The 18,984-nt window shown below is 41.2% G+C and overlaps 1 protein-coding gene across 1 annotated transcript in view; it reads right to left on the bottom strand.

Annotated features, from left to right (window-relative positions):
- Positions 1-17,940, bottom strand: part of CFAP54 (cilia and flagella associated protein 54) — a 378,083-nt gene extending 360,143 nt beyond the window's left edge. Inside the window, exons 1-4 of the mRNA XM_058425781.1 lie at positions 17,624-17,940; positions 6,954-7,059; positions 3,805-3,948; positions 1,073-1,244 (exon numbers count right to left, since the gene is read on the bottom strand). Of these exons, the coding sequence (XP_058281764.1) occupies positions 1,073-1,244; positions 3,805-3,948; positions 6,954-7,059; positions 17,624-17,940 (739 nt within the window). The remainder of the gene's footprint in view (positions 1-1,072; positions 1,245-3,804; positions 3,949-6,953; positions 7,060-17,623) is intronic.
- Between the last annotated feature and the right edge of the window lie 1,044 nt (positions 17,941-18,984).

Raw genomic sequence — 18,984 nt, 5'->3', positions numbered from 1 at the left:
CACACTGCACTCCACTCTGGGTGAGAAAGTGAGACTCTGTCTCAGACAAAAAAAAAAAAAAAGACTATGTTTGGGTTGTGATCTTAAAAGGAGTAAAGACAGGGAATCATGCTAATTTCCACCACTCAAACAAGGGCTGACCATAGGCCTCAACCACTGGGCCTAACACAGAACTGCTGCTCCTTCTCTGTCCCTGCCAAAATGTGTGAGAGATGGCAGTGGTGGCACAGGTAATATTGAATCTCTGGAGGATGATCAGACACAAAAGCTTAATAATCACTGGACTGAAAAAATCTCATCAAAGTTGGCCTCATCTCTGGCAGCAAATGTAAAGTCTGATTTCAATCAAAATGTCAAAACATGACTTGGGGGTGGGTGAGAAAGGAAAAGGCTAGAAAATACACTTTCAGTTGCCATGGATGAGGGAAAATCCAATATGTTTCCTTGAAGTTATTGGATCCTGTCTTATGCACATCGACTGTCATTATTATTTTCCTTTTAAAAATATATTATCTAGAGAACAATGCAGTAAGTTGCAACTTTAAAATAGAGAAAAGCAAGTATTACATTTTTTAGCTGAGAGTCATTTCTTCAGACATACACATAATGTACGTGTGTGTGTGTGTGTGTGTGTGTGTGTGTGTATGTGTGTGTGTGTTCCTCAGCAGTCCTCACTCAAAATAAAAGTAGGAGGAGAAGGTCACTTTGTAGAAACCCAAAGCCAAGTTGTTTGAGGCAGTAAATGGGTGATGCTTAGAACCAATCTAATCTGCGCTGGTTCTTTGACACTTCTCCATCTATATTTACTCGTTAACTGCGGCCTTGCTTTTTGAACACCCAACAGTGATTATTCCCACAGTCTCTAACCCTTTCCCCAATGAAAACCCAAAGACATGCTTTATCCATCCCAATTTACGAGGACAAACATGTCATACAAATGTTAAAAAAAATACAATCATACTATTATGAAATGCATATGTTTTAAATCACAAGGTACTCAAGCTACTGTCAAACTTAGCATTAAGCAACTTTCTGAAAGATACAATGGAAAATAAAATATATCAGCATATACCATTGAAGATAATCCAGCAAAGATGCTCTTGTGGCAGAGCCACTTGCATGATGAGCCTTAAGGAGGACAAGATATGCAGACACTGGACCACAGATTCTTTATTCTTCAGGTTTTCATCACTGCCGCAGACCAGCTGGTAGTTGCACATATTTTTGCCACTCAAAGCATGAAACTGAAACACATGGGAAAATAGAAATAGAAATAACTGGCCAGGAACAGTAGCTCACACCTGTAATCCCAGCACTTAGGGAGGCCAAGGTGGGCAAATCACCTGAGGTCAGGAGTTCAAGACCAGCCTGGCCAACAAGATGAAATCCTGTCTCTACTAAAAATACAAAAATTAGCTGGGCGTGGTGGCACATGCGTGTAATCCCAGCTACTCAGGAGGCTGAGGCAGGAGAATCGTTTGAACCTGGGAGGCAGAGGTTGCAGTGAGCCAAGATCGTGCCACTGTATTCCAGCCTGGGTGACAAGAGAGAAACTCCATCTCAAAAAAAAAAAAGAAAAAGAAAAAGAAAAAGAAAAAAGAAATAAAAATAACTTAGGAAAGCATTTCTCAAAATGTAAAAAACTAAAATGGAAACAATTATGGATAATTAATTTAATAGAGTAGTGTAAAAAAAAGATAGGTTTCTTTAAAACATCCATCTGGTTAAGACTAGCTTTCCTTAGTCAAAAGAAATTCAGAAAGAAAAAAAAAATCCTATTACCAAAAATACAGAATTGAATCAATTGTTGTAAGCTCACCCAGTGGCATTTTAACTTATTTATTAATTCAGATGTGATTATAACCATTTACAAAATTCACTCAACAAACATTTCTTGAGCACCTCTATTAGCCACACTCTGCTAGGCACCAGGGACCCTAGGATGAGGAAGAAACGGACACTGCTCTTAGAGGAGGGAAAACAGTTACAGGCTCATGCATTCAGGCTCGTGCAGCATTGAAGGGACTGCTGTGGTCACTGAATTGAAAGTATTTTGTAAGGTTGGATGAGATGGTTTAAAATAAAGAAGTGAGGCCAAGGCAGGCAGATCACTTGAGGTCAGGAGTTCGAGACCAGCCTGGCCAACATGGAGAAACCCCATCTCTACTAAAAATACAAAAATTAGCCAGGCATGGTGGTGCACACCTGTAATCCCAGCTACTCAGGAAGTTGAGGCAGGAGAATTACTTGGGCCCAGGAGGCGGAGGTTGCAGTGAGCCAAGATTACACCACTGCACTCCAGCTTGAGCAACAGAGTAAGCCTCTGTCTCAAAAAAAAAAAAAAGTGAGGCTATTATAGGGGTGACCCAGGCTCAGAAAAATAGAGAGAGCATTCCATGTATCCCAAGGAATTTGGACTTTAGCCAAAAGGCAAAGTCAATGGGTAGTGGAACAAAATGACAGGTTTCTACTTTAGAAATTAATTGGCCAGGCACGGTGGCTCACACCTGTAATCCCAGCAGTTTGGGAGGCCAAGGAGAGTGGATCATGAGGTCAGGAGTTCGAGACCAGCCTGAATAACATGGTGAAACCCCGTCTCTACTAAAAATACAAAAATTAGCCGGGCATGGTGGTACGCGCCTGTAATCCCAGCTACTAAGGAGGCTGACGCAGGAGAATTGCTTGAACCTAGGAGGCAGAGGTTGCAGTGAGCTGAGATCATGCCATTGCACTCCAGCCTAGGCAACAGAGCAAGACTCCAAAAAAAAAGAAGAAGAAAAGAAAGGAAAGAAAGGAAAGGAAGAAAGGAAGAGAGAGAGAGAGAGAGAAAGAAAGAAAGAAAGAGAAAGAGAGAAAGAGAAAGAAAGAAAGAAAGAAAGAAAGAAAGAAAGAAAGAAAGAAAGATAGATTCTGGCAAAGTATGAAAAGCAAAAAGCAGAAGGTAGGGGGTCAAGGCTACAAAAAGGGGAGTAGAAGAGACCTTTTCCCTAATGGGGTGCCAAGCTACATTGCCCAGTATTCTCATTCACGTACCTACGGTACAGCCAAATTGAACGTTCAATTGTCCCCTAAACACGCCTTGAGAGTTTTTGCTTATTAACCACATACTGTTCCCAAGGCCTTGAATAGTCCTCAAGTTTGAAGTAATATAGATTTAGAGTCAGACTGATCAGGGTTCAAACACCAACCCTGCCCATTGCTTTAAGTTGGCTAATAAAGTTCCATTTCCTAATCTGTAAAAGAGGCACCTCTAAGGACTTTAATGAGGCTGCAAGATGATAATTCATACAATGTATTTAGAAGAGTACTCAGCACATGAAAACTGCTCAACCAGTGAATCAATGGTAGTAATTAACAAAATACCGGTATACTAGAAATAAAGTATAAATTTTTTATATCAATAGATTTATGTTTAATCTCAAGAGCCGCTTTTTTATACTATGTGATAAGCTTTATTTTTCTTCTGTAAAATAGGGATAATAGTACGTAACTCATAAAATTACTTTATCAAATTTGTTTTCCAAAGCACTTTATAAATTAAATGCACTCTACAAATATTAGCTATTAAATAACAACAACTGCTACATGAATGAGTGACTGCAGTGACTTAATCTCCAAAGCATCTTTACAAAGCTTAATAAGTTCACTTTCTTATCCAGCACTGAAAGTATTTATTAAGCAACTTATAGCACACAGCTAGATGCTATGCTAAGCCAACAAAAGACATTTAGAAGCTGTCACCTAAAAGATGTATTGCATAACTAATCATAAATTATAGATATTTCAGTTGCTCTTTCATCTTACTGTAAGTCCAGCAGTTTTATCTTTAAAGCCTTTTGGGAAAAAGGTAGCTTTGAATTGAGTTACATCCACTTTATTCTCATCAAAATTGGTATTGAACTGCTGAAGATATCTTCCATAGCATTGTAAAAGGGCCAGTTTGTATTCCTGAAATAAAAAGAGTACTTGATTAAAGTTCCAAAATATCATTTAGCTCATCATTATTAGGTAATATTCATATTATTCCTAATAGTATCAATGTTGATTATTACAATTATACCATTCCTACTGGCTCCATTTTCCAAAAACATAGTATGTGGCAGACACTGCACTATACAATTTATGTGCATTATTTCATCTAATTCTCCTCACAATGAGCCTATGTGAGATGGGACCATCATGACCACAAGGATGAGAATATTTACTATGGCACTGTACATGGTAATACCTACAAATACTCAAAATCCAGGTTCCAAAATTCAGCATCATCAGATCATGGTAACCCACATACCCAGAGAGGTGGATGAGTAGTCTTGCTTCTCTGATACCTCATAGGCTCGAAAAAGAAAAGAAATGAAGAGCAAGCGAGCGAGAAACAAAGGAAGGAAGGAAGGAAGGAAGGAAGGAAGGAAGGAAGGGAGGGAGGGAGGGAGGGAGGGAGGGAAAGGGAAGGGAAGGAAGGGGAAGGGAAAGGAAAGGAAAAGAAAGGGAAGAGAAGAGGAAAGGAAAGGAAGGGGGGAGAAAGGAAGTGAAAGAAAGAGAGAGAGACAGAAAGGAAGGAAAAGAAACGAAAGGAAAGGAAGAAAGAGAAAGAGAGAGGGAGTGAAGGAGGAAGGAAAAAATGGAGGGAGGGAAAGAAAGAAAAAGAGGAGAGAGAGAAAGAGAGAAAGAAGGAAGGAAGGAGAGAGACAGAGAAAGAGACAGAAAGAAAGAAAAAGAAAGAAAGAAAGAAAGAAAAGAAAGAAAGAAAGAAAGGAAAGAAAGAAAGAAAGAAAGAAAGAAAGAAAGAAAGAAAGAAAGAGAAAGAGAGAGAAAGAAAGGAAAGAAAGAAAGGGAGGGAGGGAGAGGGAGGAAGGAAAGGAAGGGAGAGGGAGGGAGAGAGGAAGGAAGAGAGGAAGAAAGAGAGAACCAAAGAAGAGAAAGTAAAAGAAAAAACTGCAGAGTGAGGTGAGCTACTTGCCTCTCTTTCATCTGTCAACAGACTCTAAAGCTGCATCAGGACAAATAAAAAGCATTTGAACAGTGGGATTTTTATTCATTCAAATTCATGCTTATGTTCCCATTACAGAATCAGATGCCCCATTTCTGTAACCCACAGGGCTCAGTTACCTGGAGGGTTTCAGGGCAGGGGGCATAAGCAGTGCTTTCAAAATGAGTCACTTGCAACCCTTCCTCAGCTCCCTCCCCTACAACTTCATCCCCAGGAAAAGCAACTGCCCAAGGTTGAACTGGCTGTCCAGTTACCTAGCCCCTTGGGAGGCATCTTCAGTCAAACACTGTTTTGTTTAAATTACTATTAAAGATTTGTTTTTTGCTCACTAATCCTGAATCTTTTCTGCTCTAACTTGAGTCATATAATAAATTCAAATCTAGGTTTAAAACAAATTTTCCAAAAGATGATCTTTACTACAACTAAAATAAAAATAGAGCCTAGAAACCAAAGTAACAAGTTTATGATTTCAGAATTATAAATACCTTTTTTTTTTTTTTTTTTTTTTTTTTAGGGACAGTGTTTCACCATGTTGCCCAGGCTTGTCTCAAACTCCTGGGCTCAAACAAGCAATCTGCCCTCCTCAGCCTACCAAAGTTCTGGGATTACAGGTATGAGCCACCATGCCCAGCCTGGACAACATTCCCTTCGGTGAAAAGTAGATAAAACTTTTTCTTTGTTCCTTTAATTAAATATTAAAATATCCTATCTAGGCCTTTCTATCTAAAACATTCTAAATCCTTAGCTACCAGCCATCTTTAACTTGCTTTATCAGCTTCTAACATACACCTCCCTCCTCCCTCCACCAATATCCACTCCACCCACACAGATATTTCTCAAACAACCCTACACTGTGCTTTTTATTTGTATTACCAGCTTCTTATACTGAAAAGTATAAGGATGGAAAGGGGGCTGTCTTCTAATTCTTGTCAAAACTCTTATTCCACTTACATGAATAAAGCTTCTAAGTTGAATCTCACCCAGGTTTCTTTTCTGTAGCTTACCAAGCCCTGTATTTTCAAGTTTCTAAGACCCATGGTCCATTTATGTGGAACTATGGTTATTCTGCAGTTTTGGCAGAAGAAAATAGGTCTTAGTTCTTCATTATGAAGTTCCACCACTCATATGTGGTAAATTTGTCTCCCAGACCAAGAGGATTAAAGTCCAGGAAATAGAGAGGGGAAAAATGAAGTTGAGAAACCGAAGATTGAGAAAACACTGAACACTGCCCACGGCTGGCCTAAAATCCCATTGTCTGACGTTCACATGACTTAGAATAATCTGGACCTAGGCCAGAGTTTAAGGGGGAAACTCACATGATCATTAATGGAAGACTCAGCCATGCTGTGGTCTCAGCAAACCAAGTCCACAAGTCCACAGCATTCCAAGCCCTAGACATTCAGGTAGAACTAAAAGTAGGACACAAACTCAGTCTGGAATACAATACTGAGCAAGAAACAGGGTATGTATGGAATGACTGTTAAAATTACATACAGCAAAACATTAAGAAAGAGTTGAAAGAGTTTAATATACAGGGCGCTGAAGCAGGCAACAGAGCTGCAAGGCCAAGAGCCCTGAAGGTTGACCACTGGGCAAGGCCAGCCATATGAAAAACAACAGGAAGTGGTGTCTGGGCTCCTTTGTATAAGGTAGGAACACGATGATTCAGCATTTCCTGGTGTGCGCCTACCACACCCTCTGTTAACCCGGCCACCCTCCTGCCCATCCACAGCCAGCTGCCTGGCTGTCCAGGAATGTCTCACCTCTGGGAAATCTCAACTACAAAATTAAAAAGCAACACTTTTTTTGGTTACTGTGCCTTATTAAAATTTTTATGTACTCATTTATTTTTTTCTAAGAAAAATCAAAACATGTAAAATAGGAAGGGTATCAGCCTAAATACTGTAATAATAATTAACCAAATGAATTTCTTTTTGGCTCTCTTTCCTCCAGAGGCACTTACTTTCATTTGACAAAGGCTATCTCCAACCTTCAGAAGCTTTTCATTGTAATAGTCTGCTGGCAGCCTGGGGGCGTATTTAGTCCAGATATTAAACAAAGAAGTGGCACTGTAAAAATCATAAAATAAAACAACATTGTCAAAGTCTGCAGGAAACCTCAATTAATTTGCAAGCAATCCTTTAAAACTTACCTTATGCTAAAGCCTTTCCAAAGTGCCTTATTGTTAATGTCCAATTATTAATAATAAATGTAATTACAGTTAAAATTATTGCTTCCTATGTACCAAGCATTGATTGCAGCCCTTTACATGTGTTTTTTTTTAGATACTTTACTTCATAGAGCAATTTTAAGTTCACAACAGAATTGAGCAGAAGGTACTGAGATTTCCGATATATACCCTGTGCCCTCCCCATGCACAGCCCTCCCCATTACGAACATCTCCACTAGAATGGTACCTTTGTTGTGATGAACCTACATTGACACATCATTATCACCCAAAGTCCATAGTTTAGGGTTCACTGTTGGTGTTATCCATTCCATCGGTTTGGACAAATGTATATAATGTCTATTCACTGTGAAAATATCAGAGAGTAGATTCACTATCCTAAACATCCTCTGTGCTCCACTTATTCATCCCTCCTTTCCTGCTCAATCTCTGTTAACCACTTATATTTTTACTCTCTCCATAGTTGTGCCTTTTCCAAAATGTCATACAGTTGGAATCATATAGTAGGAAGCCTTTTCAGATTGGCTTCTTTCACTTAGCAATATGCATCTAAGTTTCCTCCATGTCTTTTCATGGCTTGATAGCTCATTTCTTTTTAGCACTGAATAATATTCCATTGTCTGGATGCATTACAGTTTATCCACGCACATGCTGAATGACATCTTCGTTGCTTACAAGTTCTGGCAATTATGAATAAGGCTGCTAGAAATACTGATATGCAGGGGTTTTTTTGTTTTGTTTTGTTTTGTTTTTGAGATGGAGTCTTGCTCCTGTCGCACAGGCTGGAGTGCAGTGGCAGGATCTTGGCTCACTGCAACCTCCACCTCTGGGGTTCAAGGAATTCTCCTTCCTCAGCCTCCCGAGTAGCTGGGATTACAGGCGTGCACCACCATGCCTGGCTGATTTTTGTATTTTTAGTAGAAACAGGGTTTCACCATGTGGGCCAGGCAGGTCTCAAACTCCTGACCTCAGGTAATCCACCCGCCTAGGCCACCCAAAGTGCTAGTATTACAAGCGTGAGCCACCACCCCCGGCCCGATGTACAGGTTTTTACATGGACATAAGTTTTCAATTCCTTTGGGTAAATACCAAGGAGCACAAGGGGTGAATGTTATGGTAAGAATATGTTTAATTTTGTAAGAAACTACCCGTCTTCCAAAGTGGCTGTACTATTTTGCATTCCCACCAGCAATGAATGAGAGACTTCATTGCTCCACATCCTTACCGGCATTTGGTGTTGTCGGTGTTCTAGATTTTAGCCTTCCTAATAGGCATGTAGGGTATCTCATTGTTGCTTTAATTTGCATTCCCCTGATTACATATGATGTGGAGCATATTTTCATATGTTTATTTGCCATCTGTATATCTTCTTTGGTGAGGTGTCTGTTAAGGTCTTTGGCCCATTTTAAAAATCAGGTTGTTGGCCAGGCACAGTGGCTCACAGCTGTAATCCCAGTACTTTGGGAGGCCAAGACAGGTGGATCACTTGAGGTCAGGAGTTTGAGACCAGCCTGCCCAACATGGTGAACATGATGAAACCCCGTCTCTACTAAAAATACAAAAATTAGCCAGGCATGGTGGCGCACATCTGTAGTCCCAGCTACTCAGGAGGAGAATCATTTGAACTCATGAGGTGGAGACTGCAGTGAGCCGAGATCAGGCCACCGCACTCCAGCCTGGGCAAAAGAGCAAGACTCCATCTCAAAAAAATTAGTAAATAAATAAATAAAAATGTTTTAAAAAGTAAAATGAGGTTGTTGTTATTGCTGAGTTTTCAGAGTTCTCTGTATATTTTGAACAACAGTCCTTTATCAAATATGTCTTTTGCAAATATTTTCTCCCAGTTTGTGGCTTATCCTTTCATTCCCTTGACAGTATCTTTCAGAGAGCAGAAATTTTTAATTTTAATGAAGTCCAACTTATCAATTCTTGCTTTCACGGATCATGCCTTGGTACTATATATTCAAAGTCATCACCAAACCCCAGGTCACCTAGATTCTCTTCTATGTTATCTACTAGGAGTTTATTTTTTATTTTTTGTTTTGAGATGGAGTCTCACTCTGTCACCAGACTGGAGTGCAGTGGTGCCATCTCAGCTCACTGCAACCTCTGCCTCCTGGAGTCAAGTGATTCTCCTGCCTCACCCTCCCGAGTAGCTGGGACTACAGGCACGCACCACCACGCCCAGCTAATTTTTGTATTTTCAGTAGAGATGGGTTTTCACCATGTTGACCAGGATGGTCTCGATCTCTTGACCTTGTGATCCACCTGCCTCGGCCTCCCCAAGTGCTGGGATTACAGGCATGAGCCACGGTGCCCAGCCAGGAGTTTCATAATACTGCATTTTACATTTAGGTAGGTGATCCATTTTGAGTTAATTTTTGTGAAGGGCGTACAGTCTGTGTCTAGATTCACTTTTCGGCATGTGGATATCCAGTTATTCCAGGACCATTTATTGAAGACGCTGTTCTCCATTGAATTGACTTTGCTCACTTGCCAAAGATCAGTTTGTTGCCAGAAAAGGGGTTTTGATCCAGACTCCAAGAGAGGGTTCTTGGATCTCGCACAGGAAGGAATTCAAGACAAGTCACACAGTGCAGTAGGAAAAGATCATTTATTGAAAGCTACTCAGTTACAGAGTCGGGCAACCTCAGAAAGCAGGAAGATGAACACACTATCTTTGTTTTAAACTCTTCTTATATAGGGGTCTTATCTATGTAAAAAGCCAGGCTAAGTTAGGTCTACATGCAGGTAGGCCAACAGTGTGACAAAATTTATTACTCTGTTGATTTAAAGGAAACTATCCTCAACGTTTTCATGTGCAGTACATCAAGGCATAGCTATAATTATCTTGAAGGCATATATTGTTACGGGTATTGGGACATCTGGACTTTCTGCTGTTGTAGATGTTTGTCTCTGCAGGTATCTTTAGGCTGTTTCTTCAACTGTAAAAAATTTATGACCATGGGTCATGCCTGGCAAGGAATGTGCCTTGCTAATTTTAAAATGGAGTTGATTTTAAAATGCCATTACTCTGGCTCTCCTATGCTTCTGTTTCCCTAACAAGTTGACTATATTTATGTGAGTCTATTTCTGAGCTGTGTATATTGTTCCACAGGTTTGTCTATTCTTTCACCAGCGTCACACTATCTTGAATACTATAGCTTTATAGTAAGTCTTGAAATTGAGTCGTGTCAGTCCTCCAACTTTCTTCTTCTCCTTCAATGTTGTGCTGGCTATTTTGGGTCTTTTGCCTATATGTGTACCTTTTTTCACTTCATTTTCACAACTCCAAGAAAGGTAATATCAATATCCCAAAGATAGTTGATTAAGCTGAGGCTCAGTGCATCTATGCTCTTAACGACTATATGAATGAGCTTTCCAGTCCTCTGGAAAGTAAACTCCCTGAGGTCAAGGACCTCAACAATATTATTCATTGCCCAGCCCCCAACAGTAGTGAATAACTAGTACATATAGGTATTCAATAAATATCTGCTGAAAGATGAATGAATGAATGAATGAAGGATCGGAAAGAAAACATTATTTGTTCTTGTTTTCTTTTTTCTTTTTTTTTTTTGAGACGGAGTCTCGCTCTGTCACCCAGGCTGGAGTGCAGTGGCGCGATCTCGGCTCACTGCAAGCTCCGCCTCCCGGGTTCACGCCATTCTCCTGCCTCAGCCTCTCCAAGTAGCTGGGACTACAGGCGCCCCCACCACGCCCGGCTAATTTTTTGTATTTTTAGTAGAGATGGGGTTTCACCGTGGTCTCGATCTCCTGACCTCGTGATCCGCCCGCCTCGGCCTCCCAAACTGCTGGGATTACAAGCGTGAGCCACCGCGCCCGGCCCTTATTTTTTCTTATGAAGTGCTCAGGGCTCAAATAGCCAGTCAATCCACTTAGAGCTATACTTCCCTCCACCAAGTAAAATAAAAACAAAACAAACAGCATTTTCAAAATGGTTTCTAACCAGAGTTTCAAACAGTAGCAGATCATTGCCTATTTTATTCATTCATTTAGTTAACATTTATTTCTTTCCTCTCTCCCAGAAATTATATATGTCTCTAGGAAAAATCCAAATATCCCTTAACAGGTGTCCAATCCTATCTCATAAATTTCTAGATAAGACTGAATATTTGTGACCCCTCCCCCACTGCCCCCCAATTCATATGTTGAAATCCTAATCTCCAGTGTGGTTGTATTTGGAAACAGGGCCTCTAAGGAAGCAATTAAGGTTAAATGAAATCATAAGGTTAGTACCCTGGCCTGATGGAATTAGTGTCCCTAGAAGAAGAGACCAGAGATCGTGCTCTTTTCTGATATGGTCATAAATTGTTTGTCTCCATGCTTGAGGACAAAGCAAGCCTTCTACAAACCAGGAGAGGAGTCCTCATGAGAAACCAACCCTGCTGGACCTTGATCTGGGACTTGCAGCCTTCAGACAGTGAAAAACAAATAAATTTCTGTTGTTTAAGTCACCTGGTCTATAGTATTTTGTTATGGCAGCCTGAGCTGGCTAATACAGGACCTAAACTTAAGAACTGAAGATGGCTCTAATACTTATGATGTATATGTTGGAGTAATAATGGACCATCTAAACAGAAACTTGTCAATTAATTCATTTGGGTAATTAAACAATATTGATTGAGTCATTGATTGAGTGAAGGAGACAATGCATTCCTCCTTCATGAACTGATTAATAATATATTTAGGTAGAAAAATATATGCATATACCAAGTAATAAATAACAATGCCAAATAAATATAGCAAATATAAACCACAGACATTTAAAAGGGGAGAGGTGTTTTGTTTGCTTTATTACCTCTTTCACTTTCATTTGCTGCTTCATGAAATGCCACGGTATTTGAATAAACATAATGAATCCAAGAAATTCACCAAGTCTTACTAGAGTCTTAAATTATGTAGATGAAATAGTTAATACTTCTAAATCTTACAGATGAGATAATGATGACTAGGTTTGTTACTCATAAAAGAAAAATACCAGCTTTGTTAAATCAATCAAGATTATATAATAACAAAGAAAAAATGTCTTTTTTTGTTGAACCCTAAGTTCAGGTTAAGGCTGCTCATTGGGAATAGCTTACATAATGATTAAACCAAAAATATATAATATATACTATAGAATGTACATCATTTGAGAAGAAAATGTTAATGTACTTGGGATTGCTGACTGCTGCTAGATATGTAAGCAGAATACCACAATCTTATGTGCTTATAGCAAAAGCACATTTTTAAAAATGTATCATGCTCTTATTTAAAGACATTTCTGGTATGAAAATAATTTATATTTTAAATACTATGAATTGTATGCTTATGGAAGTTTCCACAGTTATAAGGAAAAGCAAATTTTGATATAAAAAATAACCATCTGTCATCCAGGCGCAGTGGCTCACGCCTGTAATCCCAACGCTTTGGGAGGCCAAAGCGGGCGGATCACGAGGTCAAGAGATCCAGACCATCCTGGCCAACACGGTGAAACCCCGTCTCTACTAAAAATACAAAAATTAGCTGGGCGTGGTAGCTTGCGCCTGTAGTCCCAGCTACTCGGGAGGCTAAGGCAGGAGAATCACTTGAATCCAGGAGGCGGAAGTTGCAGAGAGCCAAGATTGCATCATTGCACTCCAGCCTGGCAACAAAGTGAGACCTGTCTCAAAAAATAATAATAATAATAACCATCTGTCAAATATTATAAAAGCAACTCCTACCTCCTGTACTCCTGACTGGTCTCTACACTGCTGTTCTTGTTCCCTTTGGATATGATCATCAGAATAATATCTTAAAACAAAAATTAGGCTGTGCATGGTGGCTCACACCTGTAATCCCAGCACTTTGGGAGGCTGAGGCGGGTGGATCACTTGAGATCAGGAGTTTGAGACCAGCCTGGCCAACATGGTGAAACCCTGTCTCTACTAAAGACACAAAAATTAGCCGGGCGTGGTGGCATGCGCCTGTAATCCCAGCTATTCAGGAGGCTGAGGCAGGAGAATCACTTGAACCCCAGCGGTGGAGGTTGCAGTGAGCTGAGACTGCACCACTGTATTCCAGCCTTGTTGACAGAGTGAGACTGTCTCAAAAAAAATAAAATTACATAAGGGTAATCCCTTGCCAAAACTACCCAATGGAATAAATGCAAACTCTTCAAAATGGCCTCTAAAACCTTCCAAAGTCCTATTATTCCTCTAAATCTCACCTCATACTGTTGAACCTCTTTCATTGTGCTTCTGCTAAATGGGATTCTGTCCATTCCTCCCAAGTAGGAATGGATCTGTTCTGCCAAGGATCTTCCTGCATTCTTGTCCCCTATTCATCCTCTCTGTTTGGCTAGTCGAATCCCTGGTGTCCTTCTCATCTCAGCTTAACGGCACCTCCCTTACCACTCATTCGAAAGCAAGCCCCCACTACATTCTCTTTAAGCCTCTGCTTTAAGTGTCATCTACTCTGACCACCTTATTGAAAATTGCAACTTCCTATCTTCCACTCATAACCTCTTCTCTTTTTCTTTTTTTTTTAATTTCTAATGGGAATAGATTATCTTCTTTTTCTCTCTGGCATTTATCATTTCTTTGTTTTGTTTTTTTGTTTGTTTGTTTGAGACGGAGTCTCACTCTGTCGCCTGGGCTGGAGTGCAGTGGCGCAATCTCGGCTCAAAGCAACCTCTGCTTCCCAGGTTCAAGTGATTCTTCTGCCTTGGCCTCCCGAGTAGCTGGGATTACAGGTGCCCACCATCACGCCCGGCTAATTTTTTGTATTTTTAGTAGAGACAGGGTTTCACTATGTTGGCCAGGCTGGTCTCGAATACCTGACCTCGTGATCCACCTGCCTCAGCCTCTCAAAGTGCTAGGATTACAGGCGTGGGCCACGGCGCCCAGCCACATTTATCATTCCTAAATTACCAGAAAATGTACATAATTGATGTTTATTGTCTAGTTCCCTCTCTAGACTATACACTCTGAGAAGGCAGAGATTTTTGTCTGGTTCACTGCTGTAGCCACAGTGCCTAGTAGGAAGCCTGACACATATAAGTGCTCAGCAGTTACTTTCATAGCATTTGTTGTTTGTGTACTGACTAATGACTCATTGAACATCTATCTCCCTCTCTAGACTATAAGCTCCATGAATACTGACTCCCATATCTATTTTGTTCATCACTGTGTAACCAGTGTCTAGTACATTGCCTCACACATAGCAGGCACTCAGTAAAAATTATTGTATAAATAAAGGCCAAAGTTATGTGAGAGGTTGGACTGTTAAGGCACATGTCAATCCAACGCTTGTGATTCTTATAGTCTTGTTAAAGTTGGCGCAGATACTGTACTTAAGACTGGCCAATGTCTACTTTCCTATATGTAATATTCACAATTACTGAGAATATAAGGATAATAGCTTTTTTTTTTTTTTCATTCTGTCACCCAGGGTGGAATGCAGTGGCATGATCTCGGCACACTGGCAACCTCCACCTATTGGGTTCAAGCAATTCTCATGCCTCAGCCTCCTGAGCAGCTGGGATTACAGGCGCACACCACTTCACCAGGCTAATTTTTGTATTTTTTAGTAGAGACAGAGTTTCGCCATGTTGGCCAGGCTGATCTTGAACTCCTGACCGCAGGTGATCTGCCCGCCTCGGCCTCCCAGAGTGCTGGGATTACAGGCGTAAGCCACTGCACCAGGCCAAGGATAATAACTCTTGAATCCTTTCAATACTAAGTATTTATTGAATGTTTACTATGTCCCAACCCCCAGGCTAAGTGCCAGAAATACAGCAATGAAAAAGAGACACATTATCCAAAGTCACCAGTGAGCTTACACCCTAATGAGACAGACAATACACAAGAAAATAAATCGATTAAAAAATATAAACCTATGAGTGAATCTGCACTCAATAGGAAAGGCCACTCTAAGAAGGTGACAACTGAGCTGAGGCCTGAAAAAAGGAGCCAGATTTTTGAAAAGCTTGGGGAAGAACATTTAGACAACAAAGATAGCAAATATAAAGGCTCTGGGGTGAGAAACAGTAGGACCTGTTTCTCTGGAAAGTCCTGAGAGAGAAGTGAGTGATGAGCTGAGCTGAGAAAGGCAGGCAGGGTCAACACCTCAGCCCCTGGAGAGTATCAGAATTCTTAAGTTTATTCCAAAAGCAATGGGAAGCAATAGAAAGACTTTAGATAAGATTTATAAAGATCATCCTGACTGCTAGGTGAAGGACAGATATGAGACAGAGTGGCTGCAGGGAAAATGTGAAATGGTGGTGGTTTGGACTGGAATGCTGGTAGTGGAGATGGGGAGATGAAGTTCAAAGATGGAAACCATTTAAATATAAATGTATAAGCCGGGCACGGTGGCTCATGCCTGTAACCCCAGCAATCTGGGAGGCCAAGGTGGGTGGATCACCTGAGGTCAGGAGTTTGAGACCAGCCTGGCCAACATGGCGAAACCCCGTCTCTACTAAAAATACAAAAATTAGCCGGGCGTGGTAGCAGGCGCCTGTAGTCCCAGCTACTCAGGAGGCTGAGTCACAAGAATCGCTTAAACCTGGGAGGCAGAGGTTGCAGTAAGCTGAGATCACAGCACTGCACTCCAGCCTGGGGTACAGAGTGAGACTCCCTATCAATAAATCAATAAATAAAGCATATAGAGTAGGTATATAATGGGCTTTCCTTGGTCAGTCAGCAGAATTTGCCACAGTCGATCATTCCTTTCTTCCTGAAATACTTTCTCTACCTGCTTCTAGTACACTAGGCACTTAATGGTTTTCCACTGGCCACTCCTCCTTAGTCTCTGTTGGTTTCTTCTTATTGCCTCTCCCTGTCCATGATGGAGCATCCCAGGGATCAATCCTTGGACTCTTCCCTTCTTCATTTACACACCCACTCCCTTAGCTATTCATCAGGTGTCATGATTTAAATATCATATGAATCCCAAATGTTTATCTCATCTGACTTCCAGATTCAAATGTCCAACTACCCACATAGTAGCTCCACCTGGATGCTGAATCACATCTCAATTTTTATAAAATTAAACTCTTGATCTCCCTCTCTCTTGCTCTTCCCACAATACAATTCCACCCCAGGTCTTTCCCATCTGCCATTCTCCCTGTGTGACCTACTCTTTGCACAAAAATCCTCATCAATTGCTCCCATATATCTTTCTCATCTTTCTCAAAAGCAACTTTTCCTGACCTTCCCTAACCATGCTTCCCACCACCCCATTTAAAATTGCAACACTCAGGCCAGGTGCAGTGGCTCATGCCTGTAATCCAATACTTTGGGAGGTCAAGGTGGGAGGATCCCTTGAGCCCCCGAGTTCAAGGTTTCAGTGAGCCAGGATTGAGCCACTGTAAAACAGCCTGTGCAAGAGTGAGACCCTGTCTCAAAAAAAAAGACAAAATTGCAACATTCGTCTCATATCCTCCATCACCATTCCCTGTTCTATTTTTCTCCCTAGCAGTCATCTCCTTGTAAAATTATTTACTTACATATTTGTTTAGTGGTTGCTTATACTCAAAAAAACATGCTCTATAAGGACATGGATTTTTATGTTTTGTTAACTTGATGTTTTCCTAGTTCCTTGAACAGTACTTGATATACAGTATGTGCTCAATAAATAGTTGTTAAATGCATAAGTGAAAAACATTTTATTTTATTTATTTATTATTATTACTTTTTGAGAAGGAGTCTTGCTCTGTCGCCCAGGCTGGAGTGTAGTGGCGCGATCCCAGCTCACTGCAACCTCTGCCTCCCAGGTTCAAGCAATTCTCCTGCCTCAGCCTCCTGAGTAGCTGGGAGTACAGGCATGTGCCACCATGCCCAGCTAATTTTTGTATTTTGTATTCATGTATAAATTTTTGGCTCACTCAAGGGTTTCACAACTTTCCATGTTATGAGTATATAAATTTGTATATGGAGAAAAAGGAATAACTTCGAGGTAGCTTAGGTTCATGAAGCTAGCTCTTGATACAATGAAGTATGCCATCCTGTGAACATGTGCACTTTAATTCCTTCTTATATTGCTATTAGGATTACAGTGACTTTTTCTTAATTTTGCTATTCATTCTGCGCAACTGTTTGCCTTTTTGGGAGTTCTATCACCATGTTATTACTGCAAACTGCGAACTCTTTTTAAGGTTCTTTCCTGCTTATGTTACCATCTTTCTTTTCTGGTCAAATAACAAATGGTGAGTTATGAAACATTTCTGTGTAGATTTTTACTTTGACCTGAGCAGGAAGCCAAGATATAACATCACCCAGGAATTAAGGATTGTTAAGAGCGACGAGTCTCCACTTCTTAAACTTTGTCTCTCCTGGGCCCTTCAGCCAACCCCTGCGTCCGCAACGCTGAACCAGCTCTGGGGCCACCACCTGCATCCTCCAGCCCTCTCCAGGGGTCCCTCCTCTGGCCGGCGCCCTCCCCAGTGCCCCGCCAGCGCTTACCAACGCCGGCGGAATTCGTTCTTCTCTTCCTCCGTGGTGGCTAAAGCCTTCTTTTTCCTCATAAAGCCTAACAACTCCTGGATCTCCTTCTCACAAGAGGCCAGGAGCGGGTTTTTCGCGTCCAGCGGCCCGTAAAACACGGCTAGGGGCAATGAGTCCTCGGGGCAGGTCCACTGAAGCAGCGAGCTCCGGGAGCTCCCCTTCGACTCTGGGGGCGACCTCGAAGTCGCGGTGGAGGTCGGCGGCAGATCTAGCAGCGACCCCGAGGCGGCAGAGTCGTCTGACGGAGAGCTCGAGGGGTCGCCCTGAGCCGCCATATTGACGCGCCCGGGCCCGCCTGGAGTATGTGTACACGCGGTTGCCTGGCGACGGTCTCGTGGCAACCGAGCATCCCGCGCGGTTTCCGAGAAACACAGCGGCCCCTGGAGGGCAGAGCGAGAAAGAACCAGGTCCAGAAAAGAATGATGCTCCTGAGAGTGTTGCCTGGTTGCGCGCTGGCACCACTGTATGAAATGCGAACAGAGAATGTTCTGAGCAGAGCGCTGGCGAATATTAGAGCCAAAAATTTCATGTCACAAATCCAGACTATACTCTTTATCCATGTTGGCCACTTAATAACGATAATGATGATGACCATGACCATTAACGTGTGTCAGGCATTAAGCATTTGAAACATGTACTTTTCATTTATCTCATTTAATCATCATAACTACTTTACAACTTATAATACTATTAGTATATCCATCTCACAGTTTAGGAAACCAAGGCTCAAGGAGGTTAAGTCATTTGACAAAGGTCAGCGTACAACCATGGTGTCAGGGACCAGGTCCTCACCTTGTGACTCCAAAGCCTGTGCTCAAAATGAATAGGCTGTATTGATCACTCCCCAAAACAAAGCTTATTAATCAAACTGAAATTACAGAAATATCTGACAAGCAGTTTAAGAATCAAATACAGTTGGCCCTCCAAATCTCGGGTTCTTCATCTGTGGATTCAAGCAACTGCAGATTGTAAATATTCGGAACAAAATTAGAAATAACAATACAACAATAAAAATAACACAAAAATACAACTATTTACATAGCATTTATACTGTATTAGGTATTACTAGTTATCTAGAGATGATTTAAAACATCCTGAAGGATGTGCACAAATTATATGCAAATACTACAGCATTTCATCTCAGAGGCTTGAGCATGCACAGATTTTGGTATCTGCAGGTGTCATGGAACTAGTCCCCCACAGATAGCCAGGGAGTACTGTATATGCAACTGATCCATTCTCTTTCCTCTATTTGTACCTTGAGGTCTGTAACTGTGGACATGATGTCTGTGCCTCTAATATTTATGATTATATCTATT

Source organism: Hylobates moloch, unplaced genomic scaffold, assembly GCF_009828535.3.
Source record: "Hylobates moloch isolate HMO894 unplaced genomic scaffold, HMol_V3 SCAFFOLD_12, whole genome shotgun sequence".
Lineage (NCBI taxonomy): Eukaryota > Metazoa > Chordata > Mammalia > Primates > Hylobatidae > Hylobates > Hylobates moloch.
The sequence above is the reverse complement of the archived record's forward strand: the minus strand, read 5'-3'. Positions and strand labels throughout refer to the sequence as shown.